The sequence below is a fragment of the Protomyctophum parallelum genome, assembly GCF_964188405.1.
Source record: "Protomyctophum parallelum genome assembly, chromosome: 17".
Lineage (NCBI taxonomy): Eukaryota > Metazoa > Chordata > Actinopteri > Myctophiformes > Myctophidae > Protomyctophum > Protomyctophum parallelum.
Window position 1 is genome coordinate 5,619,794 of NC_139719.1, and position 26,782 is coordinate 5,646,575.

The 26,782-nt window shown below is 40.5% G+C and overlaps 3 protein-coding genes across 4 annotated transcripts in view; 1 reads left to right on the plus strand and 2 right to left on the minus strand.

Moving 5' to 3' along the window:
* LOC310874920 (leucine-rich glioma-inactivated protein 1-like) overlaps positions 1-26,782 on the minus strand; it is a 429,872-nt gene that overhangs the window by 56,800 nt on the left and 346,290 nt on the right. The gene's annotated exons all lie outside the window — the stretch shown is intronic.
* LOC310874494 (retinol-binding protein 4-A-like) lies at positions 986-4,409 on the minus strand. Of its 2 annotated transcripts, none has more exons than XM_083787315.1 (6): positions 4,317-4,409; positions 4,047-4,155; positions 3,433-3,569; positions 3,052-3,158; positions 2,105-2,317; positions 986-1,888 (listed from the first exon to the last, which is right to left on the minus strand). In XM_083787315.1, the coding sequence occupies exons 2-6, from the start codon at positions 4,146-4,148 to the stop codon at positions 1,854-1,856; spliced, it is 594 nt and encodes a 197-aa protein (XP_083643441.1). In that variant the 5' UTR covers positions 4,149-4,155; positions 4,317-4,409; the 3' UTR covers positions 986-1,853. The 2 variants fall into 2 exon arrangements, with proteins under 2 accessions (XP_083643441.1, XP_083643440.1); XM_083787314.1 differs by having other exon boundaries at positions 4,047-4,158; positions 4,317-4,358.
* LOC310874027 (cone cGMP-specific 3',5'-cyclic phosphodiesterase subunit alpha'-like) lies at positions 8,523-22,997 on the plus strand (the record flags this gene model as incomplete). Its single annotated transcript, XM_083786688.1, has 22 exons — positions 8,523-8,990; positions 9,441-9,593; positions 10,504-10,593; positions 11,019-11,159; positions 11,703-11,777; positions 13,101-13,168; positions 13,428-13,494; positions 13,602-13,649; positions 13,741-13,890; positions 14,054-14,197; positions 14,787-14,852; positions 15,444-15,599; positions 15,856-15,963; positions 18,060-18,190; positions 18,567-18,654; positions 19,721-19,821; positions 20,020-20,127; positions 21,116-21,179; positions 21,820-21,894; positions 22,133-22,216; positions 22,508-22,658; positions 22,963-22,997. 22 exons carry the CDS (start codon positions 8,523-8,525, stop codon positions 22,995-22,997), a joined length of 2,571 nt encoding a protein of 856 aa, XP_083642814.1.

Here is a 26,782-nt window from a genome sequence, read left to right on the forward strand (position 1 = left end):
CATTAAGGTGCCTACAGTATATAAGCCCAATTTATACTTTGTCATAAAACATTGTCGCTCAATTAGGATGATGTAATTTATGTGGGAGAGGCTAAAGATTCTGCAGTACTTTTGTTGTCTTTTGGTTGTTGGCTTATGTTTTAGTTCTCTGCTCTCCAAATCTATCTATTTTGCCCTCTCAAGATGTTTTGTAAACTTTTATTGTCATGTGACTTTTATTCTGATCATGTCCAAAGATTTGATACTGTACTGTACAAAAATGTGCAATAAAGATTGAAATAAATGTGTGCTTACATATACTCTTATTTCAGTCATATCTTAGTTCCCTTGAATAATACTGTAGCTTGAACCAAGGATAGAATGGTGTAATTTCCAACAACATGATACCCACTGTAATACAAGTTTTCTCTTCTGAAGGGGGAGAAATAGGACTCCATCACTAGTAGTACAGTAAAATGTTTTATACTACAAATTACATTTATCTTTTTTTCTATTTTTTACAACCAGTGTCATGGCTAAAACTGGAAAGAAACAACAGATTAAAAAAAGAACTTCATTGTAGAACCAATTCATAGACTAGAGCAGTCCTTGTTCATATTGGGGATGGTGCTATGATTTATTTTCAGACCAGTGGGCATATACGTGTGTTTTATGTTTTGTTAGCGGACATTCTTGCCACAGATTTAGCAATTATATTTAGTTTGTACACCAGATATATCAGTATATGCAGAGATCTCTGATCATCTGGCAATGCCAGACTACTTCTTTATTAGACCCTGTCTTATATATTTGGAGGGGCGCTATATCCCCTCCTATGTCCAGCTTTGAGGGTGTGTGTAAACACAAACATTGTGTAAACACAAACATTTAAGACAAAAGTGAGGATGCCAATTGTGATTGGCCAGAATGAGATGATGTATGATAAGAGTGCCCCTCACTTCACACAGGTGTGATTTTATTTAAGAACGGAGAGGGCTAACAGAATGGTAATTTTATTTCAAAAAGTAGTTAAAAAAGAGTACACCATACAATCACAGAGGAAACAAATGATACCCATATCGTACATTCATATACTGTATGGCTTAGCGAACTAGCGAAGCCTGATGGAATACATCCATCAGTGTACACGGAAGTCATTCCATTCCAAGTTGCACTCAATTGCCGATGAGGGTTCAGCTTCTTTAACGCCTTGTAGAGAGAATTTCTTCTCTGGGTACTTGGCACGTTGTAAAATCGTCCTAGGTTTGGGCACATCTGGGCACCTCCATGTAAAATTGGCTATTTTGTCCAAAATGTAAAAAGTATACATGTTTGGAACATGCTTAAACATTTGTTAATTAAGGTCTAACATTTCAACAATTGCTACAAATTGCTACAAAACCTGCATATCCAGTCATTTGGGGGCATTAACAAGAAGTTGAAGGATAAGAGTCTGATAATGATGTACCGTGCATGTTCACATCAAGTATACTTTACATTACTTAAGACCATTTTTATCCTGTATCCCCATAAGCGAGCCTATGGACACCACATTGGTTTCACAGAGAGATGGTAAAGCCTGATATATATACTTTGTTGCGCACCAGTGTTGCGTTACAAAAATAGCTGATTCACATCCAATATGTCACATTGCTATAAGTATAAGCTGTGAGCTTATAGATTTGAATTTTTGACACAGCCTGAGTGCATTGTGAGCTTGTAGATCTTGTAGCTTGTAGATATTGTAGCTATTTTGTGTGTGGGACACCAGTGTATGATGAACTGGACAGCGTCAATGACTAATTTACCCAAGTCCCTTATTTATAGTGTTGTTAATGCATAAGTTGCGACGTTCCTGGATCCCTGTTAGCAGCTCAGCTGCTGGAGGTGCTGGCGGATTGACAGAAAGCTGTAATAAAAACATGACAAATATATTTGTTTTACAAGTGACATATAGAACCTGTAAATAAAAAGCATGTACAGTATGGTTCAGTAGGCCTAAATAATCTGAGGTTTTTACTTTCATGCCTTGATCAATCACACCACAACCACACGTTCACTCACTCATTGACACACTTATCGTTCACTCATGTAACCCTTGTAACACAATGCTATATCAACCCACCGGTGTGTGGAACACGTCTGTATTTGCCAAGCAGGCAGAGCTCCGTCTTCCTCTGGGTGACGATCTGCTGGTCCTCTGGCCTCAGTCCTGTGGGGTGACGGGAGAAGATGAAGGAGTAATCGTCCAGGCAGGTGCCGTCTTCGTTCAGCTCTCTGCAGGCGTAGTGCACGGCGTAGTTGTCGTAGTCGGTGTCGATCACCCAGTGGTCGTCATCTGAACAGGTTGAGTGGAGAGAGAAAGAGCAGATTTCCTTTAGCGCCATGCATGCATGCATGGACACATATCCTACACAGAAAACATTACTGTGTACTAGCTGTACTGTGTCTGGTCCCATGCCATTTTGTAATTGATGGACCTCAATATATTGTATTATAGTACACATAACCTTTGTGCTCATTTGATACCACAGCTATATCACTGACAATTCTGAGGTGTCATTATTATTATTATCAAACATTTGGTTTAATTAATTTACAGATTTAAACTGTGAATGTTGCTGTGCAGTTGATCGTTGAATTGAATCAACAACAGCAATGTTTAAAGGGTAATGCCCCAAGTTGGCACCGTAAAGATAATGTCATTGACCTGACCTGACCTGACCGTTGCTAAATATTTTGTCAGTAATGCCCCCGGTCAACTCGGTGCCACGTGCAAAAGCTTTTGCCAGAAAAGCTCCTGGTCACTCAGTGCCACCTGCAAACGGTTTTACCAGCAATGCTCCTGGTCCCGGTTTACAGAGAACATTTGTCTCACATCGTGTTCATCTGAGATATAACATTTGGAGAGCTGAGGAGTGAGAACCGGAGGAGACCAGGTACAAACTAGGAACAATCATCACAAACCCACTTCATTCATGATGCATGTCGAAATCATGCCAAAATTCAAGTAGAAGATCCAGGTTAGGCCCTGTCAAGTTCAAGTCTATGGTAGAGGCTGCAGTAACTTACATCCAGTCTGAAGGTAGGTGGCAGCTCCCTTGTAATCCATCTTGAATTTTGCAGGGTCAGAGGTGTCTTCAAAGAAGGCAACCATGTTTGCACACATTTCCCAGTTGCTGTTAGACAAAGAGAGCGATGAGAATAAAAGAAAAGGAGATGAGAGCGGAGCATTATGTCAAATCACGATTAAACTTTAACCACATTAGCCCAATTGAAAAAAGAAACGGCAGAATATTCCATCTAAAAACCTCTTTCACCTATAATGACATGCCCAGAATTGTAACACTTTGTTGAAAATGGTTAACTGAGGGAAGTCAGCCGAACCAGAATCACACTTGACCATGATGTCACGCACAGTTAGCACTGGGCCCAGTACAGAATACAACTCACTTCAGAATGATGACTCTGCCCTCGGCCGTGGCGGTCATGGTGCCGTCTTCTTTGATTGTGAACTGGGCCACAATGTTGTCGAGCAGGAACAGGCCGACGGGGTCCTTCTTTGCCACGGCGTACCATGTCCCTGAATACTGCAGCAGAGAAGATGTACATCTCACTTCATGCAATCCACCCTCTAAAAACAGACCTGAGTCCTACTCAAACCAATAATCTTTCAAGTGTTTATGATTATGTGTTTCCTATGTTGTTTACTTTCTCTTTATGACTCTTTTTCTATCTTTATTTATTCTTTTCACTGTACATTTTGGTCAGCTTTATGTGTCTAAAAAATAAAAATGTGCACTATAAATAAACGTACTTAGGCCTACTTAGTTTATTTATTTTTATGTGTTATTTACCTTGCATGAATGTTTTTATTTCTTTCAGCAATGCCCTCATGCTTCACACTCAAGTTTCACACATTCACACCTGGGAGCTGCCCAGAACAACCATTGTCCAATACTGCTGACCACGGAGCAGATAGAGGTAAGTGCCTTGCTCAAGGGCAAACTGTATTAACACATGGGATGGAGGTTTCTCATTCACTTTAGGAAATATTTGTCACTCACCCTGGTCCTGTCGAAGTTCTGCACGACTTTGAAGTCGGCCACTTTACAGTCCTGTGCCCAGCACACAGCCAGCATACACAGAGCCACAAAGTACCGCAGCATCCTGACTCTTCTGGAAAGGCATAGGAAAGAAAGAAATTATAAAAGCACATTTAAATCTTTCCACTCAATGTCACTGGTGCAAAATTCTATAAAGTAATAACACACTTTTGCACTTGAGCAAATATGAATAAGAGTTAAAAGCCATGTTATCCCATTTCCAATGCATACCTTGTTGTTATGAAAAGGAAGTACTGGACTGCTCACAGGGGTCACAGTGATTTTTTTAGGCAGATTTGTGCCTTATATACTGGGGCTGTTGTTGTATAATGACTCCTAGGGGCCTGAGTCTACCCCGCCTTTCCTCGCAGCTAGCTAGGCTTCTATTGGACAAACATTTACGTAACTGTAGGCCCCTCTCCTATTGATTTGTTCTGCAGCTCCCCCTCCAAAGACATGTTTTTTTTTTGTTTAGGTTTTTTCTTTTTTTTTCTTTCTGCTGGAAAATGAGGCCCTCCTGAACTTAACCTCAACCACAGCCAATTCCAAGACGCACATCTGGGATATACAGCCTATACTGCACAGGATGAATGTGGAATGCAGCTAGTATAGATGCACGTGCACATACATGCACTCAGACCAACAGACATGCCTTGTGCTTTACAAGGTCATAGCTTTGTATGTGTTTTTGTTTTCCGGCAGACAGACACACCAAAGTGAAGACATGTTTAAACTTGATATGTGTGTCTCCATAACGCATCATCAGCTCAACTAGTATCGCTGTTAATTTCACCATTCTACCAAAGTGTGTGTGTGTGTGTGTGTGTGTGTGTGTGTGTGTGTGTGTGTGTGTGTGTGTGTGTGTGTGTGTGTGTGTGTGTGTGTGTGTGTGTGTGTGTGTGTGTGTGTGTGTGTGTGTGTGTGTGTGTGTGTGTGTGTGTGTGTGTGTGCGTGCGTGCGTGCGTGTGTGTGTGTGCGCGCGTGTGTGTGCGCGTTCGTGCAGGTTGGTGCCTTCATTGTTGGTTTCCTCTGCCATCGGTGTATGAATGCGTGTGTGAATGTAATGCAAAATCTATGTAAAGCGCTTTGGATAAAAGCGCTATATAAATGCACCATTACTATTGCAATTAGATCTGATTGCACTCTTGGCAATCAGATCTAATTGCTATGAATTATTCTTTAAATGAAACACCTGTGATATGAATACTCATCAGTCAAATGCTTTTGCTTTCAGTGTCTTGCCTGATATTCACAAATATCACAGCAATATGGTATCTTGGAGTTAAAAAATGATTCCTATACTGCCACAATCAAAAAACACATTATGATGTTCCATCGTAGGCAAATACTTTTCCACTGCTTATGATTTCCTAAATGACAGGAATTCCAATTTATTAAATAGTTACAGTACATCTGGTATACTCCAAGTACCATCACTAGTTGATTCAGATCAGAGTTTTATCATTCTTTAGTTTAGAGCATCATGTCTATACTTCCTCATACAACAAATAGTGTGAGCTTGTAGTTCTGCTTATTTTTCTATTTGTGAACAATTATTTGAAGACAGTATTCAAACCTTTAAAAAAGAAAAACAGATCAGTTCCAGGGCTGAGAAAAGTTGGCTGCAGCAGATGTAAACAGTCCCTCCCCTCTGCTGTGGTATGAAATAATTGTGCCTTTGGGACCCAACATCTACAACTTGCATAACCATGCGGATCAGCACAATGAGCTGCAGCAGGGATAATGGTGGTTAAAGTCAGAATAACATTTCATAGTATTAGCCAATGAGCTATATTGTTAATGCTATCATTTCAGACTTATTTTCTTGTTTTGATAACATCATTGTATATCATCGACGGGGTGGTTGGAGCCTTAATTGAATCAAAAACATTTTGATTTGTATTCATAACTTTTTTAAATTTATTTTTAATGGATGCCAAGCATGATAGGGATACGGTTTCATGTGTAGCTGTCAAGCACCCAAAAACTAAACCAAATCAAAACCCAGTCCCAGAGGGGAGGGTGTTCTCCCTGCACCTCGGCCTAACGCCCATGCTTTCTCCCCAAATACACTGACATAAAATACATAAATCAATGACATTAAGCAATATAACACATAAATCCCCCTAACACATTCCCCAAGTCAAATTATGACACAATACCAGAACTTATGACACAATAAGCAGAACAATAACGAGTGCCCCGACTAGGCATGCTGGGAAGCCTCTCCTCAGCCACTATCCACCGAAAATAAAAACAAGGATACAATATTGATCAAAATGATCAAAATCTATGTTGAGTTTTACTAATTTATTTATAGTAAAATGAATAACAGATTAGAACATTTGGGATTTACATTGTTTTCTCTCTCCCAAACAAAAACAGAATGTATGCACAAAAACAAATTTCACCCAAATGAAAACCTGTGATGTGACAATAAAAAATGATTCTGATGTACTACATGACTATAGTTACTATAAATACTTGACCATAAGTATCCAATGTACATCGCTCGGGTAGGCAAAAGGGTAAAATCAGCCCTTACCGGCTTCTGACAGAAATAATGGGGAAATACGGGACGAGGCTTCCCTCCCCTACTGGGCGGGGATTTTCTTTCTTTTTACATGAGTTGGGCGTTGTCATCTTCTACCATGAGCTGAAAACCCATTCTGCCAGCCACCTCGTAGCATAGTGGTAATTCTGTCAGGAAGACACCTGTGGCTTCCGCATTCGGTCGGTGCCACTCAAAGTGAGGGAAGCCTCGCCCTATAGTATGTATGTCAGAAGCATTTTGTTTAATTGAGTGTTTGTCAGATACTTTGTTTTCATTACCTGTTCATGTGTCACTCTGTTATATTATATGTGTGAGTAGTGAGTACGAGACTTAGTCTGGTGTCATTTCACGTTTTTGTGTCTGTCTGCCTGCATTTGGGTCAAACTTTGAAATCCCTTGGCATAAAGTCACAGAGAGGTCCAGAGGTGACTGGGATAAGCCTCCTACTCTTCCCAGGGCTCTGCGGCTATCCCCAGGGGAGGGACATCTGGTGTGTAGAGGGACTCTCCTCTGTGCTGGTAAGGGACCGACAAGGTGCCAGCCAGTCGCGATGTATGACCACCTTAGTATATCCACCTTTACCAGCTGCACCCTGTACCATGTCTGATAATTTGGCCAATATACAGTATTGTTTTCCAAACACTGGGTTGGGATAAATATCCCTTTTTACTCTTTTTTTTTTTCTACAAAGAATATTTAATTATTTCAAAATATTTCCAAAAACCAAAATCAAACACACATGAAGTGAGGGACGCTCTTATCACCATACATCATCATACAGCAACTCTGTGCTCAGCCAATCAAATCATTTCCGTGGTACACAGACGCACAAAGCTGGGCATATACCCTCAAAGAAAAACCTTCACGGTCAAACAACTCGGTTAACCAGCTGTTCCACTGCTGTCTGTCTGTTCGCCCATGACTGACTCTATTCCACACAAACTTTTTGGCCGGTATATTGTTGATAAGCATTCCATCCCTACAGTAGAAATGTACAGAACATCCCTGTCTTGCCAGTCAGCTAGTCAACCAGACAGATTGATGCTGAATGCCAAGTGGGGAGGGCGGCACTTTTATAGTCGGTCTATGACCCGGCTAGGGATTGAACCCCGACCTCCCAATCTCAGGGTGGACACACAAGGCCATGAGGCCACCGAGCTGGAGTCTATTATTAACCATTTCGTTGTTGTGGCTTTTTCCAGTTCCAGAATTGAAACCATACCTCCATGATGATCAGAGGACACAATAATAGAGCTTTATAGGATCTATACAAACAGAGCAGCTGGATCCTCTTCCCATCAAATGAGTGCCACAGACGAAAAACAGTCCAAGTCCAAATTGCATCCACATTTCTGTTATCTTGTGATTGGGTAACATTTCTGAAGTTCAGATACTAAGAATATATAGCTCACTAATCTTTATGGACACTTTCACCATGATCATAGAGATTAATGTACTGTCGGCTTGATTTTATGCACACACTATCCTATTTTATTTCCCATTGTTCCCTCTTCAGCACAATTTAACGATGAATTATTCTGAATACAGTCACATGTCCCATGTGTCTCCTCTGACATGACACTCTCTCGACCTGACAACAGACTTTATGTCTCAGCTTTCTCTCCCAATAGAGGATTGTCCAACATTAATTACCAGGATCATGCGGGTTAAGTAGGGCTTTTAATGTCATGACGTCACATTAATTAGCGGTCACTTTGATCCTCTCAGCTGCTAAGCCAACTATTCTGCCTGCAGGAGGCTGCTGGATGGTTCGGTGATTTCTTCAGTACCACAGAAGAGGATGCACTGGTGATCAACCACCAGCGTGGTGATGCTTCTGTAAGAGGGGAGAATACGGAATAAAATACACACATCGCTTCAAAATGGCAGACAAGGATAGCGTGGAGAAGTTCTTGGAGAACAACCCTCAATTCGCCAAAGAATACTTTGATAAGAAGGTACGCGCTGATGCACTGACGGCCGCTTTTGCGGCACCTCTTGAAATCAAGGATACAGCTTCCTTCAAGGATGCCTCCGCTGTCCAGGAATCCGCGATCATTTTCGACCTGGTCAAAGAGTTGATGCCCGGGGGAGTCCATGAGAAATCCCTGCATAAAGTGCTGCAGAGAATGTGTGTGTTAATACAAGCCGACAGGTTCAGTTATTATTTATGCAGATCCAGAAACGGTATTCCTGAGCTCGCCACCTGCTTGTTTGACATAACGCCAACCTCCAGTTATGAGAAAAACATGGTCAATCCCGATTCCGAAATTGTTTTCCCCACCGACATCGGTATTGTCGGCTACACTGCACACTGCAAAAAGCCACAAAACGTTCCAGATGTTACAAAGGTGAGTGGTCCATCAAGGTTGGATGTGCGCAGCGTGCGTAAAGCTGCTGTCCAAGACATTACGCACAATACGCAGGATATTGAAATTGAAATTGAGTTAATATGCGTCTTTAATTGACACATTTCTTGCGTGGAAGATGAGGCAATTATACTTTAGACTTTGATATTACATAAATTGAAAGTAATTGTAATAGTTATAGGCCTATAGAACTACTACTATTACCATGGATGGCATTGGGAAAAATATTATCCGTGTATATGCTCTATGACATAAGAGACTGCAACAGTGGGCTTTAGACAATCATATGGGAATAGTATGCCTTAAAGGCTATACATTTTTTATGTTAACATCTAGGAACTCCAGGGGCATTAATTTACAAATGTCAATTGTTTGTATATGTAGCTTATGTCTTCGGATTCATAAACACTGTCTCCTCTTTTCACATCCTAGAACTCAAAATTCAGTGATTTTGTGGACAAACAGACGGGTTACAAGACCAAATCCATGCTCACCTTCCCTCTCATGGCCGAAAAGGAATGCCTTGGGGTTGTCATGGCACTCAACAAAATAGGAGCTGAAGGGTTCAGCAAGGAGGATGAGGCGGTAAGCAGATGAGAACACATGCATACTCGATCTCAATACTTCTGATCTCAATACTGTTTTACCCCTGGTCAAATATGACTCAACTAGAAGTGAAAGTTGCTTCCTCAAATGTGTACTTGAGGTTAAGTACTGTATACTGCATTTTATGAATATGTAGTTTGAAATGGGGCGGCGGTAAGTAGTTATTATAAGGTACTTTGTTCCCTTCCTACAAATGTTGTGGAGTCAAAAGTGTAATATTTGTCTTTGAAATGACTTAGTGTAGTGCAAGTCATCAGTGGCCCAAAATATTATATTTGATTCACTCAGCCCTAGTTCAACCAAGGGCATCTAAATAGAAAAATGTAAAATCGTCACTGAGCTTTGATTACTGAAGTATCGGCTATAATATAGGCTACTATTAGCATTTGCTTTTGAAAATGGTTGTTGCTTCCTAAATAAATGAATATATCCTTTTTTTTAACCCCATTCATAAAATTGTCCATTCATTGTCAATGGGAATGTAATGTTTGTGTAGGACAATGTTTGTGGACACACAGAGTTGATCTGCTGTACCCACAAGTATTTGATGATGATGTAGGTTAGTGGCCCACATGACATCATCTAGTCATTTATTTTTCCGAATGGGAATTGCGGGCGGAATAATAATGCATAGACACACAAACACTACAATAATCCATTGAATTTAATGTCTCCATAGTAAATGAACTCTTTGCTCTATCTACATTAAGGTCCAATATTTGGAAAATCCAATGGACACTTTGGGATTCTAGAACCCACATCAGTGTAAAATGCAGTTATGCAGCTATATCAATTTAAGCTATTATTGCTATCTGACCTGAAGCCCACGTGCAAAGTGTGTTGACAATGTTATTTTTGTTCCTTTTCTCTAATCTGATTTGATCATCAGCTCTTCCATAAGTACATGAACTTCGCCCAGGTGATTTCTCTGCAGCATTATACAGCTTACATGTTCAACGTGGAGACCAGAAGGAGTCAGGTAAATCATTTATAACAGTGTTTCCCAAACAATGGGTCAGGATTTTAAATAAGAAAAATAAATAAATAATAATAATACCAGATTGTTTTTATAGTTTTTCAAAAGAATAAAAAAGGACATCTAGCAAAGCTTGAGTTTATATTTTTTCTTATTTGACTAATAATAGACATAGGAATTGATCGACTAATCAATTACTTAATTTAATTGATAAATCTGTGACATTGGGTTTTCTGCATACAATCATACAGAGACCAGCCTTTTTGGGTCGGTGGACATTACAATGTTGATTTCACTGGGCTATAGACTCAAAGACCAAACCGAACGATGAATAGATGGGGAGAGGACAGCAGCTGTATACACAATTCTATGAAAAAGATCAAATCATTTGACATTGATGACTCGTGTTCCCCGCTTGCTTTGACCAGGTGCTGCTGTGGTCCGCTAGCAAGTGTTTTGAAGAGTTGACGGATATTGAGAGACAGTTCCACAAAGCGCTCTACACTGTCAGAATCTACCTCAACTGTGAGAGGTACTCAGTGGGCCTCCTGGACATGACCAAAGAGAAGGTAGATTTTGCTGATTATAGGCTACTGTGTGGCCTGTGTGCATTAGCTTAAAGCTGCTATCCCAGACGTATTTGAATGAATAAATCATCATTTAAAGGATTTATATTTTAATCGTACTAGACCGCTGCTTGATCTGCTCAGGAACAATACAAACAGGCACCTGTTAGACCCTACTGGTTGACAAGTAGTACTGTCTGAAACGTATAAGGGCAATCAACCTTTGACCAAGCAGGGATGCCTTGTTTCACAATATGTTAAAACTTTGGTACGAGACCCGGGTTTGAATCCTGGGTTGGACATAAAAGTTATGGATTGCAGCTTTCAATAGATTTTAAACAATGGCTATGGAACGTAAAGTTAATGCAAAGGATGTGGAGGAACAACAGAATAATATAGTCTTACTGAGTTTGCATATTGGTGTCCATGCATGTCTTATTAGGACCACATAGAAATAAGTCAGACTTTTTGCCAAGTTTTACCGGTATATATAAGCCAATGCATGTACTGTAAGTGCTTAACATGTTATTTGTTTGTTAACTCCAGGAATTCTATGATGAGTGGCCAGTAAAACTGGGAGATGTGGAGCCTTACAAGGGGCCAAAGACCCCAGATGGCAGGGTAAGAAGCTTCCAATCATATCTGTCACATTCCCCAAATTCTTGAGGCTTTGTTGTCCAGTACAAATGTGCTCTGTCTTGTCATGAAAATGCACAGTATGCAATCAGTGCGAGGAACTTTGGATAAAAATGTCCAACTAATGGCAAGTCATGGCATGTAACATCATCCTGAGTGCCTTTGTTATCTATAAAATGAGATGTTGAACTTCGTTATGTTATGTCTCTTCAATAGCAATCTGGGTACCCATTCGGTTAAAAGAACAAGCCCAAATTGATTAAATCAATTAATTACCAGCTGCACTATTATGATATGCGGGGGTCCGCTATAACAGCCTCCGCTGTTATTTGCCCCCTCAATGTCGTAACTGTTCTATTAGTTGGCTCTGGGACTGGTTTAAACACTGCAATCATGGCTAATGGCTGGGAAGGCGCGTCACAGTGCGTGGCAGGCGAAATAGCAAATGCGAACTGTGTTCGCTGAGTGAGCTATATTTTATATACAGAGATTTAGAAGGAATAAGCAAAATCGTGAGGCGACAATTCACTGTTTCACTGTTTCTCTTCTCCTGAGGAGATCACACTGTGGAGTGGGCGGTGGCTTCCAGGCGTGCGTGTGCGTGTGTGTGTGTGTGCAATCAAAAGTACTCGGCAGTATGGTTGCCAGTGTTGCCAACTGTCGTGACAGAAATAAGCAAACCAGGCAAGCAACTGTGAATGAATCCACGTTAGGCTGGAAATATGCAGGCTTGGTAACATTCAGCAGAAAGATCTACCGGTCGACTACCAGTGTCGCAAGTTTTCCAAGTGATTATTACTTATTACTACGTGGCAGCGGGTAAAAAGAAGGAGGGAAAGGCAGAAAGGGGGTGCCTCTGGGGCACCACTTTCACTTTTTTGTAGAAACAGGAACTTGGTTTGGCTCCTCCTCTTTCTTAGTCCACTTCCTCCCAGGGCAGTGGTGCTCTCTTGAAAGATTACTTCAATAGTAGATAAATCACAGCTGCTGTGACATGTGCATGACATCACAAAACAGAACCATGCACCTCCGTCCATGAAAGTCTGAAAGGCCCTGGTGAAGCAAAAGTGCAAATAATAATGTGAAAGTTGGGTTGAAGATATTAAAAAAATAAAACGAAGTTATCCACAGAACACCGGATTGTGATTTGTTGTAGCTTTGTTCACAAACTGCACACAGTAGCTTACTATCAACAGTTAAAGTCGACCACACTGTTATTCTCTATGTCAGACTCTATGTAATTATTTTTCTTTGGAGCTAATTACTTGTTTACCAGGAGCTTAGCTAACAGGACGTCCTTTTTTGCAGGAAGTAATCTTTTATAAGATTATTGACTACCTCCTGGAAGGCGAAAAAGAAGAAATCAAAGTCATACCGTGAGTAAAATCCAAGTCAGGGTCTTGTGTAGTGCAGCCCTTGTGGCGAAGGAAAACAGAAGTACTGTATGTTGAAATTATCACTACTCTGTATAAAATGTATTTACTACATTGTAATGGATGCATTACTCAGTCTCATTTAAGTTGCATCTAGAATTTACAACTGAAATAATTTAACAACAAATTATACTGACTCTCAAAACTGTCTCTCTCTCTCTCTCTCTCTCTCTCTCTCTCTCTCTCTCTCTCTCTCTCTCAGTAATCCTCCTGCAGATCACTGGGCTCTGGTCAGTGGACTGCCAACCTATGTGTCAGAGAATGCCTTTGTAAGTCTGACATGGCCGCTGATGGGCCAGTCTCAATCAGTATAAGAAACTATTTACAAAGTAGTGAAATGTCACCTTATGTAATGTATTCTTACCTCTGCTTGCAGATTTGTAACATGATGAACGTGGCCGCAGATGACTACTTCACCTTCCAGGTGAGGAGAGGTTTATATTGTTCTTGTGCAGGCTATTTCACACTCCCCATAACCTTGAGTTCAACACATTCTCTGTTCAATTGTCTTTCAGAAAGTTGCAGTGGATGGCAGTGGCTTTATTATCAAGAATGTCTTGTCCCTGCCCATATGCAACAAGAAGGAAGAAATTGTGGGCATTGCCACGTTCTTCAACAGGAAAGACGGAAGACCATTTGATGAGCACGACGAACAGATCACTGAGGTCATACTCCTTGTGCATTGTCGTTTTCTCTGGCAAAATGTTTTCACTCTTTATCTCCCTGTAATATTTCAACCATGCAGGCAGTCAGCGATTAAGCGAACAATGTAGTTGTCCCATTCATTGTACATGACACCTCCTTCTTTCATTTATTGTTATCTTGCAGTCCCTGACCCAGTTCCTGGGCTGGTCCGTACTGAACTGTGACACCTATGACAAGCTGAACCGCATGGAGTGGAGGAAAGACATTGCCCAGGAGATGCTCATGTGTCAGGCCAGATGCACCCCGGCTGAGATGCAGAGCATCATGGTCAGTTGGTGTTGGAACTTTAGAGCAGGGTTTCTTCAGCATTCTAAACTGTACCAAAATGACATATTTAAATTACATAAGAACTAACACTTTGGCTACTTTACATCTGATTAAGTGGTCACCGCCTTTTATGGTATTGATGAAGGAGTTATGGTAGTTATATTCTTTTGCTATATATTATTTGCTTAAGTGCTTAATGAACCACCTAATAGTGACTTGGTATATATTTGACAGCTAGTGTTTAAGATCTGTGAGTCATCATCACGAAGATGATTAAAATGCATTATATATTTGGGACAAAATAATATACAGGTAGAAATCCAATAATGTGAAATAAATAATTGGTTAATACTAGGTTGCTAACTGGACAGATAATATGAATTGTTGTAATTATTTGTAATTATGTGTAGCATGTAAAAACATATTTTGCACTTTTACATGTTTTTTAATGTTTTAGGTTACTCAAGATAGGAAAGTGCCCATGTAAACGTATCAGCATAAATGTCATTATGAAAACTTGTTCTTGCTTACTGTAAATCGCTCTGGATTAAGAGCGTCTGCTAAATGTTTTGTTTCTGTTTTGCATCAGAATACCAAACAGAAGTTTGATGCAGAACCGGAAGACTGTGAACAGAAGGAGATGTATAAGCTCTTGGTATGTTTCACCTGTTTCATACATGTTTTGGGTTGGGAGTAAATATAGATATTTTTTGCATTTCCTAAAAAACAAATGCATTATTAATATTTCAAAAAGATTTCAAAATAAATCGGTGGAAAAAGAAATAAAACATTATTTTTTTATAATCTCTATTAAAGTAAATCGTAAATAATATATCTACAAGTTCACAACACATCGCATCATCACTATATGTTGTGAGCTTGTAGGTTTATTCCTAATGGAGTTTTTGTAAGTTTGAGTCCCAGGGAGACACTATCTTGGGCCCTACCTTACCCCTAAACCTATTTGCCATTTTTTACTATTTTGAAAAACATTTTAAAATAGTTCAACTAGCCCGATCTACATTGACACAATTATGAGCTTATAGATCGGCTATTTGAACTATTTTAAAAGGTTTTTCAACATAGTAAGAAAAATGGCTAAAATGGGTGGCGCAAGATAGTGCTCTATATCTTTTGGGTCTCAGGACTTTAATAGAGACACAATTTCATGGTATTTGTTTAATGAAACCTTCATGAGTATATGACTGACTCATGTTTTGATTGATCGTGTTGTGTTTTTCTTCAGAGATCCACCATCCCTGTAGCGAATAATGTCCATGGGGAAGATATATACAACTTCGGATTCAGTGACTTCCCCAGCTCAGAGACTGACCTCATCAAGACCGGCATACGCATTTTCTTCGAGCTCAACATCATCGAGAAATTCAAAGTCCCAGCAGAGGTACAATATTTCAGTCAATTCAGCTCAATACAGAAACCCAAAGCATCAATGTAGATATTTCTTGTTACCACAATCGCTGAAGAATCTCTTTTATTTTGAAGAACTGATGAATGACCAATGCGAACACATCTACTTTTATTTCTTTGTCTCACTGTCCCCCCACCCCTTTACAATCTCCTCCGTTTCCCTCTTCTCTTTCCACTCTCTTCCTTTTACGTACCTTCCTTCATCTCTTTGACCCGTTTCTCGCTCTCAGACTTTGGTCAGGTGGATGTACACAGTTCGGAAGGGCTACCGTGACATCACCTACCACAACTGGAGGCATGGCTTCAACGTTGGCCACACCATGTTCTGTCTACTACAGGTATGACTTCACAGCAATCATTTGTCATTTCATTGCCATTTAAATCAGTTAATTCGTTGCACAATTACATAGTCCTGGATTTGATCCCTGTTTCCAAATCATTGTTGGATGTTGTCTAGCTCTCATTTGTCGTAAAGCCTTCCAGCACCATCCTATGTACATGGCATTAGACATGGACATTATATAGAGTCTATGGGCCCTCTCAGGTCTCTCAGGTCCTCCAGCAAAGGTCTGCTAGAAATACCTGCGTCCAAGTTGAAAACCAAGGGTGACCGGGCTTTCGCTGTGGTAGCTCCTACCCTATGGAATGGAATGCCTTGCCTCTGGCATTGAAAAATGCTGAATCAGTCGACTGTTTTAAGAGACTCCTAAAGACTCATTTATTCCGTAAACATTTCTCCCATGTACCTTTGACCTGAGCCATTTTATAGCCCTATGTCTTTGTTCTGCCTTGTTTGGTTTTTGTTCCGCTCATTTATATTGTCACAACTGTATTTGTTCTGTTTTTTCTGTGCTTCTATTTGTTTACTGTGTCAATTGTTCAGCACCTTGTAGCTTTGCTTCGAAAGGTGCTTTATAAATAAAATGTACTTACTTACTTACTTACTTACTTACTTACTATTTAGACGATCTATGGAACATGGTCTAAAATGCCAGACTCCAAAGTCAGTGTGAAGTGACAGTAAGTGGAGAGTTAAAAACAGAACAAAACAAAACAAACTGCAATGCAGAACCAATTGGCCACTGCTGGTCATTGGAGCGATGTGTCATCATGACCGCCATATTTTGTATACCTCCTAATCGGGATGTCCCGATCACGTTCTTTTGCTCCCGATCCGATTACGATCATTTGATTTTGATTATCTGCCAAATTACCAATTTTCCCCGATCCAATATTTATATTTTTATAGAACATGTATGCCTTATCACAATAGTACAATATCCAAAATCACAGACAATATCCAGTCTAATATCATGATATGGATAATATAATATCAATACTAGGGTTGTCCTGATCACGTGTTTTTGCTCCCAATCCGATTTCGATCATTTGAAAATGACGCGATCTGCCCCGATTTCCGATCACATGATCGGATTGGGATAACCCTACTCCTATAGAAGGTCTCTCCACTATTAAAATCATCAACAACTCGCTGAGTTCTCAACGGAATTTCACATGGTTTCGGTTTATTGCAAATGCCCGACATTTTCACATCAAAACACCTTATCTTACAGTACTGTACATACTACATAGTAATGGTTATAAAACAGCAGCATTGATCAGCGGCACAGTATTTATGTCTATGCGCACCAGTCTGATGTTTTAATTGGACTTGAATTGTAAAATCCTGTGTGCATATTAAGACCTCTGTAATATTGAGCTGCAAGCTCCTCTTGCATAGTCTGATTTGTCTCGCGGCTTATCTCAAAGGCTTGTTCGTTAATCTGCCTCATCTTCTCCATCTAAATGAGAGCAGGTGATACAAAAGGCCTATTCATAGTCTGGATTTTCGGTGGTGAGGTGACCACCGCTCCGGTGGTGAGCTGACCACCGGAGCTGAAATAACGTTGGGCGGTGGTGAGTAAAAACAGAGAGAAGGGCTGGAGCGGTGGCGGTGGTTTGCTCTTCACCGCGGCTCGTGACGTCATGTTGTAGTTCGAAAATCCAGACTATGTATGAGCCTTAACAAGATGATCTGAGCTTCTGCCTGAATTCTCAGCTTCAGCGTATTTTGTTAGTGGGTGTTTCTAACAATTTGGCTCATGCAGGAAGCGATATGCAAACAACTTCTTCAGAAGACGATATATATTATGTCAAATGATATTATGTTAATCAATAACGCTTTGATTCGGAGCGGTTGAAAAGTCTCAGTATACAGACCTATATATATATTTATCCTGCCATGATCCACTGTTGGTCCTGCACACACAGACAGTGTCCTGTCTAATAAATCAAAACAATCAATTTAAAACACTCCATTGACACACACCCTTAGGCCTAAAACTAAACGCCCTCTCTCTCTCTCTCTCTCTCTCTCTCTCTCTCTCTCTCTCTCTCTCTCTCTCTCTCTCTCTCTCCTCATCTTATTCCACAGACAGGGAAGTTGAGGAGGTATTTCTCAGATTTGGATGCGTTTGCCATGGTGGCCGCTGCATTCTGCCATGATATTGACCACAGAGGAACTAACAACCTCTACCAGACAAAGCAAGTTCAAAATCTCTTTTTGTGTGTGTGTGTGTGTGTGTGTGTGTGTGTGTGTGTGTGTGTGTGTGTGTGTGTGTGTGTGTGTGTGTGTGTGTGTGTGTGTGTGTGTGTGTGTGTGTGTGTGTGTGTGTGTGTGTGTGTGTGTGTGTGTGTGTGTGTGTGTACACAGTCACACATTCTGTTCTCTCTGGACAGGCACTATCCCTGGCCTGTATCTAGAATACACCCGTAATGACATCCTTACTAATGTTACTCCACTCATTTGTATTCCTGGTCAAGCATTCCACATTAGCTCTTTCATTTGTGGTGTTATGCACGTTTCCAATATTATATCTTATCGTGGTATGCTTATCCTCATCCCATCTGTTTCGGTCTCTCTTGTGTTTCCATTATTTAGGAGTGGGTCTCCTCTTGCCAAACTTCACGGTAGCTCCATCATGGAGAGGCACCATTTGGAATTCAGCAAGACAATCCAGGCTGATGAGGTACAATTAATCAAATGCGCTAATCATTAGAACATCCAAAGTTTTACAAATAGCACATTCAAACACACATCAGGGTCTTTTGTGACTACGGTCTCAAAAGCACTTGAGCACAGGACAAGTACAGGTCATATTCTACTTGCCCAAAGGTCATGTTAACTTTCAAAAAAGAAAAATCTTTGCAACAAAACAGACACTAGCTGGGAGTTTGCGAGTGTGCTTGTGTACAGTACAAACTACATGTAAGGTTCCCTCACCTCTGCTAGTTTATACTTTACTCTTTAAAGCAATGTTGAACCCTGGATAGTATACAGTGTAGCTACCTGGGCCATAAAACGCAAATATTCTCTTTATCTCAAAATCAAACTGTCAACATGGTAAAGAATGAGTCCGCCACTTATTTTGTGGGAAGTGAAATTGCTGTATTCATTTTCTGTTGGCCTTGACAGAAGTTCCCCTGTCTCTATAGATACTACAAAAAGAAAGCACAATCAGGAAACTGTTACACATATTGCACATCCAAACCAAAATGTTAAAAAGAAAAAGAAAAACACTAATAAATCAACTGAAAAGTGACACAGGTTACATTTCTGATGAGGTAGGCCTACAGTTCAAATGTTTGCTGTCATAATCACTTTCCTCAAATTGTTAGGGCACAATTTATAATAGAAACATTTGAACTTTAATAGCTTTTAGTTTTCAGAAGAAGAAGAAATGTTTAAGATTACAGATGAATAGTGTGTTCATCCTTCAACATGTAAACTTAGCCCTTGCCTTGCCTTACGCCGAAGCTCCACTGCAGCCATCGGGCATCCGTCAGCGCCGCGTCATGGTCAACGCAAGGAATGTTCCATTTTTTGACGCTGGCCTAACGCAACACAACAAACTAATTTTAAAATGTTTTTCAAAATGGTAAAACATGGTGAAACAGTTTAGGGATGAGGGCCCTTATGATTAGTGGAGGCAAACATTTGCTTGCCAAATGATTTGAAGGTGACCGTCAGGAGAGTTACTGTACATACACACAACCAAAGAACAACAATGTCGAATCCTTTTATTTGTCTTCCAGACCCTGAACATCTTCAGCCAGCTCCAGAAGCGCCAGTTTGAGACCGTTCAACACACGTTCGACGTTTGCATCATTGCCACTGATCTAGCCCTTTACTTTAAGTGAGTTTACATTAAACCTGTCAATTTCTACACTTTGACATCTTTGATATGGTGGTACTGCACCGCCACATGTTGATTTGAATCAGCTGATTGCTAGCTGTGAGCGTAATAATAAGAGGCAAGAGGCAGCAAATCCCACTAATGTGCAACTGGCTACTGATGGGTTGCTTATCTGTTTGTTTTCTTGTCCACACTCAGGAAAAGAACCATGTTCCAGAACATTGTGAATGCCACAGAGCCTATGACCGACGAGAAAGGGCGAACTGATTACATTGCCAACAACCCCACCAGAAAGGAAATTTGTATGTATGTATCACAAAGAAACAACAACAAGAAATACATTTTAAAGGCCCAATAGTGGTGGTCTGCAAAGTTTAGCTTATTGACTATCACTCGTATAGGATAGGTACTCAACATTACTGCTGACCATTTGCATTTCCCAAGCATTCATGATCTTTGAGGAAGCCAGTATTTTCCATTAATTCTTGAGAATAGGTAATCAAACACAGTTACATTGTGGAGTTGTATTAGTTCAGTATCATGTTATCACTTGTATTTTAAGCAGGGAGTGACTTGAAAAGTTTAGCCGAAAATGTTAGAAAATATATATGTACAAACACAATTTGTTGACTTATGGACTTATTGACAATACAGTCTTATGCATTTATAATGTGTACACATGATGCATATTATAATTAAATGTAAATAAACATACCTTTAGATTAAAGTAAATTAAAGGGGGTGAAAGTGTTTATTTATTTATTTTTTCTCAGTTTTTAGTAATCATTGCTATAGTAATCATTGCTATAGAGTGTGTTTGTTCAGTTAGATGGGTCCCCCATTTCTCCAGCTTTTCAGTAAGCTAAACAGAAAAAGAATGTACCGGTGGGCAGGGTGTAGAGTAGGAGAGTAGCGACACGCTTTGACCTCGCCGCAAAGCGGGTGCCTATGGGCTATACGCTATAGTTCGGAGTTCCAAACATTGCTCCTATGGCTGGAACTATCCCATTGAGATAGAATGAGCACTTCTGCATTCCATTGTTACAATGGGAGTCAATGCTCTGTCAGGAGATAGAACCTCACGACAATAACGTATCCGCAAAACATTTATCCTGTTCCACTTTTGTCAGATTATTCCAATGTTGCTTTCTTATCATTGTCTGTCACTTCAAATTTCACCATACCACCATACATACACCATTTAAAAAGAGCTGAAAACTGTTTCAGTTTCTTCCTTTGTGTCTGCAAATGTCTTCTTAATTTTTGTCTCACTCTTCACCCTTCTCTCTTGCAGGGCCATGATGATGACAGCCTGTGATTTATCAGCCATCTGCAAGCCTTGGGAGGTACAGAGCAAGGTGGGTGCCATTCACAGCCTTCAAAGATACAGGGAATTACACTAGGAAATGACACCAGGAGCATGGTTAAAGAATAATAGTAAGTGCCAGTGGACAAATAGTTGACTGACTGGTTACTGTATGTGCCACCTGTATAGGTGCCTTGTTCACAACACAATAATACACAATAGTATTGATGTGCTGAGTTTTAGCTGGTTGAGTCATAGTAGAGAACCTAGCTAGACCAGGGGCGTGAGACACGGAGAAAGCATTTCTGGGGGTGCCCAGCCAAAAACGTTGAGAACCCCTGAGCTAGACCACCGAATGGTTTTTTGACATGCAAAATCATTAAATATATTTGAAACACTTGAGATGAGAAGATTTGATTACAGATTAAGTGTATATTTCAATATATGAAAAGAAGAAGTAACTTTGATGAATCAACGAACAAGCAAATAAGTCGAAAAATGGTGAATAATGGTAATATATTGGCCAAACCAGTTGTAGCGGTTTGTTAGGGTAAGTGCTGGCCGCCGGGGTGCCAGTCAGAGTCAAAGTCTGACAAAAATGGTTAAATAATAATAGTATAGGTCAGACTAATTAAAAAAAAATCCCTAGTATTTCCTTTTTTAAGCATTCCGTCTGCATTTCTCTCTCTCAGGTGGCTCTGATGGTAGCTGCTGAGTTCTGGGAACAGGGTGACTTGGAGAGGTCCGTCCTAGACCAACAACCCATTGTAAGTGCCACCCTCCACATTTGTCTTAATTCTCATCTGTTTTTTGGGCCTTTTTTTATCAGCCTTTCCTCTGTGCTAAGCGCATATCTTTTCATAATTATTTCAACTATATCATGATTACATTTCAAAATGTAAATGTTTTGTTTGTGTGTGTGTGTGTGTGTGTGTGTGTGTGTGTCACTCTCTCTCCTTCTCCCTCTCCCTCCCACCCTCTCTCATATTTCTACTTGCCTCTTAGCCTATGATGGACAGAAATTGTTCTGAGCAGCTACCCAAGATGCAGTGCGGGTTCATTGATTTTGTGTGCTCATTTGTATACAAGGTAACTGTACAAGTCATCTGTCTCTGTGTGGTACCAGTAGATATGCTGAGTATACTAAAATACATTTGTAAACACCACTTAACGACTTAAACCATATTTACTTAGTTGACTGGGGTCAGGTCTCCTTTTTTTTCAAATCTCTTCGGCAAATTAAACTAGTTGATCTATAAGCTCACAATGTGTCACAGCTTATCACTACATTATTGCAAAAAAATAATACATTTATTCAAACTTTTGTATTCAAACAGCTTCATTAAAATGTTGACACTATGTGTCGTCGTCTTCCGTCAGGAGTTTTCCAGGTTCCACAAGGAGATCACGCCCATGTTTGATGGTCTGAACCACAACAGATCACAATGGAACGCGCAGGCTGAGGTATACACTGCCAAGATGAAGCTCATAGACGACGAGAAGAAGAAACTGGAGGGTGGTGGTGATGAAGGTAATGGACCTGGAGAGATGGGTGGGTGGGTGGGTGGATGAGCAGGTTGAAGGATGGCTTGATGGATGCTTGGGTAGGTTGGAGGATGGATGGATGGATGGATGGATAATAGATAAATGTTCAATTTCTCAGTTCCTCTTACATGGTGCGAACTGTCAACCGTGTAATACTAACCAATAATCTGTGTGTGTGTGTGTGTGTGTGTGTGTGTGTGTGTGTGTGTGTGTGTGTGTGTGTGTGTGTGTGTGTGTGTGTGTGTGTGTGTGTGTGTGTGTGTGTGTGCGCGTGTGTGTGTGTTTAACAGACGGAGGGAAGTCCAAGACCTGCACTATCTGCTAAGCTGCATGTTGTTGGGCCCAGTGAATTGGTTGGGACTAATCTATGGCTAGGCTATATTTATCTAGTCTGGTCCGCTTTGTTTTTAGTAGATCTGATCTGAACTGGACTAGATCATCTAGCTTGGTCGTGTCTGGTCTGTGTGGATCTAGTCGAGGCTATTTCAGTCTGCTCAGATGCTTGGTCCATTAAGGTGCAACTGAGTTAGTTCTGGTTCTCTAGTGTAGTGTAAAGTTGTGAACCACTGGTTCTCCAACTTTTTAATAACTAAGAGTGTGCAAATATGTACCAAATAGACCAAATGAGACCCTTATGAGCACATTTGGTTCCACTTGTGTACAGTCTCAGCGTTACAGAACCCCCGCCAGGACCCCCCCCTCCCCCCTCTAAGAAACCCCTGGGGGTCCCTGGACCCCACTTTGAGAACCAGTGGACTGTAAACATTCCAGTCCAGTCTGCAGTGAGTCAACCATACCCATGTCCACAGGATGTGTCAGCTGCTTGCATGTCCTTTATGGAACTGTCAACTGTCCATTTTTATTTTTTACACATTTGTAAAGCATAATCGCTCATCGCACATAATCGCACATAATAATCGCACATAATCGCTCTGTATTCAATCCCGCTACACAAAGCTTGATTGGTTTTATGTGTTTTCAACGTGAGAGAATTATACATCACAAAACAACTACTTAGATTTAAAATGTACTGTAGGCTGAATGTTTTAGCAAAGAACGCACACCAGAATAATGTGATATATCGGTCAGGATATATCTGCCAAAAGGATTATTTTCAGACAGCTTTCCTGATTGGCAGTACTGTATTATTATAGTATTGTAGCTTGCACAATGCACTTAGCTGACTGTCAGTATTTGGCAATCATTAGGTCCCTCAAGTTTGGTTGAGGGAGGGGCAAAACCATGCAAAACATTACAACATTGAACGTTTTGAGATTGGTTGAAGATATCATTTTGATTACCAGTTACTGTAAAGTAGCATGGCTAATGGAAATGAATTGTTTTTTTTTTTAAGTTGCTGAGATATTTTTGGATGTTTCAATTACATTTGAAGTCAAACTCAGGACAAATGCAGATGAATGCTGTAAATCTACTTGAAGTTAGATGATTTTCATGTGGTTACATCATTTGACAAATTGTCTCCTATTTGTATTGTAAGTGAAAACAACAATTCTCAGTCAACATGGGACAATGTAGAATAGGCACTTATTGTAAGAGCCATTTGAGGGCAATATATGCAATATACAGTATATAATATATAAATACATATATTTTTTGACTCTTTTTCTGTAAACCTATTTTGTACTATGTCTTTAATGGGTGAGAAAACTGGAGACCGGGGTTATAGGCCAAACCGCACCAATGATCGCCATGCAACTCCTTGCAACATGCAACTACTTGCAACCATTATTCCCAATGGCAGTTGCATGGAGTTGCATTGGTGTGGTTGACCTTAAAAACCTTTTGTTGCAAGGAGTTGCAACTAGTTGGTGCGGTTTGGACTTTAAGAGAAGCAAAGATTACAGTTATTTTCCACTGTCACAGATTTAGGGCCGATTCATACTCCTATTTTACCGCTGTTTCGGCGCTGTAGTGCCGAAATGATTTCGGCTCGTCAGAAATTTTCAGTAGCACCGAAGAGCCGACTTTAGGACGGTAGCCGCCCCCCCGTACCTCAAATGACGTCAAATTGTAGGCTCTAGTAGCGCCGAACCGACTTTTTTTGGCTCTAAAATAGGAGTATGAATCGGCCCTAACAGTCTGTGTATTTATTGATGTATTTATTGTGAGCATCACTAAACGGCTGTTTACAGCTGATGTACAGTAACAATTTCAACATGTATATACGGTACCAATGTTTAGAACAAACCTCAATTATGTAATAATCAGAAGAAAGTCAAGTGCTTGAGTGACTTTCCTGCAGTTTTATCTCATCACAATTGTACAATGTAGATTATGTATGCATTTCAACTTTCTGCGTGAAATGCAAAGCTACTGAAATGTAAACCAAAGAAAATGGCTTGCTGTGAGGAGACAGGTCTCGCTGCCGGTCAGACAAAGTACAGCTACACGTTCTCTAATAAGATTGAATGGGATTGGAGATTGATTGTGAGCCAGACTGTCTGTGTGATCCACACACAGCTTTACACTTTAAATACCCTTCTTACAGAGAAGATCAGGACGGGCGACCAAAGCCTTATCATATCTGTGTGAGGGTTGACATCTCTGAGTATTTGCTTTGTGGCAGCGAAACCTTATGCCATCATATCCTGTGGCACGATACAGACCAAAGTTCTTGCTTTCTTTGTTTGATTACAGTTTGTTTGAGGATGGATAAGCCATTGAACGGTCAGCTGAAACACACAAACACACACACACACACATGTGACCCAATCCTCCGAAAATGGACTTTGTTAATGAGTTCTGAACAGTATTTTTCAATGGCAATCTTCGTTCGTACCACACAACAATCTAGGTACTGGCCCGCCTCCGCCTGTGATTCCTGAGACTATTTTAGGAACATCCCTCTCAGGGTGAGCGTTTTACTCAGGAAAGAGACACAAGACTTCCTGCTTTGTCTTATGCAACGTCCTTTCTTCAAAGCACGGTCGAGTCTAATCCCATCAGTGTCACTACCCAGAGACTCCTTTCTCAGAACTGTCCCCTATAGGGGAGGAACCTTTTTGCTCACTGGAGGCTGAACAAACACCTGTGTGGGGCTGAAACCAGGGTCAGAACTGGGAAACAAAAGATCTTTCTTCTGGGTCGGTTGGTGATGGATTTATATTTGAAGCAGCTTAAATAATAATAGACACATATTATTTGGCTTCATATGAAATGACCTCTTATTTATGTAATGTATGTGGTATGACATGTAATGACTAAACTAATAAACTAAATTAAGACACAGGGAAGTTCTCTCATGGGTGTCTAACTAGTAACATTTGATACACCATGCACATGCACACGCATGAACACTGCACACACATGTACAGTGGCAAATACACCCAACATAAAATCACAAAATATTCAACCGCCTCAGAGTTAAATGATTCTACTGTGCAGTGGAGGCAGAGTGAATGAACTTCAGGGACCTTGAGGCATGCCTGTGGGTGATGCATCTAACCGTGTCATATTCCGTGCACTGGGTCTAAGAGGCTGTAAAGCGGGATGAGTAAAAGAGGATTGGTTCTGATCCCTGGTCAGTGCAGTGAGGGTGTCTGGCCCTCAGCAGCCCATGACCTGCACGCAACATGCACAGTGCATGCTGTATGTAGACTGTGAAAAATTGTGTTCATTACTTCATTAACTGAGAGTATACAAAATGTAACCAAATGGACCCTTACGGATGAAAAGAGGATGTTACATTTCAGATTTACAGTGGAAATATCTTCCATCAGATCAGTACTTCTTTCGGCGCCTCAAATGAAACAATGAGTTGAACTCATGTAGTTCCTTTTGGGGGATTTACTCAAGTAACTGTTTTGGGAGATCTTTAATGCTTTATGTTCTGAAAATGCAGCCCTGTTTTACACTAGAGAGAGAGAGAGAGAGAAAAGGAAGGGAGAGCCAGAAGAAGGGAGGAAGAGAGAAAGGAAGAGAGCAAGCGAGAGAAATAGACCTGCCCCGGGACTAATCCAACTATGCACGCACTTTCATGGCTGCTGGCCAAAGTCAGGGGCCAGGGCACAGCTCCAATCACCTCATGCTAGTGCTGTCCATACCTCTATTATGTCCAGGGAACTAATTGAGTTAGGTTCTAACTCAATT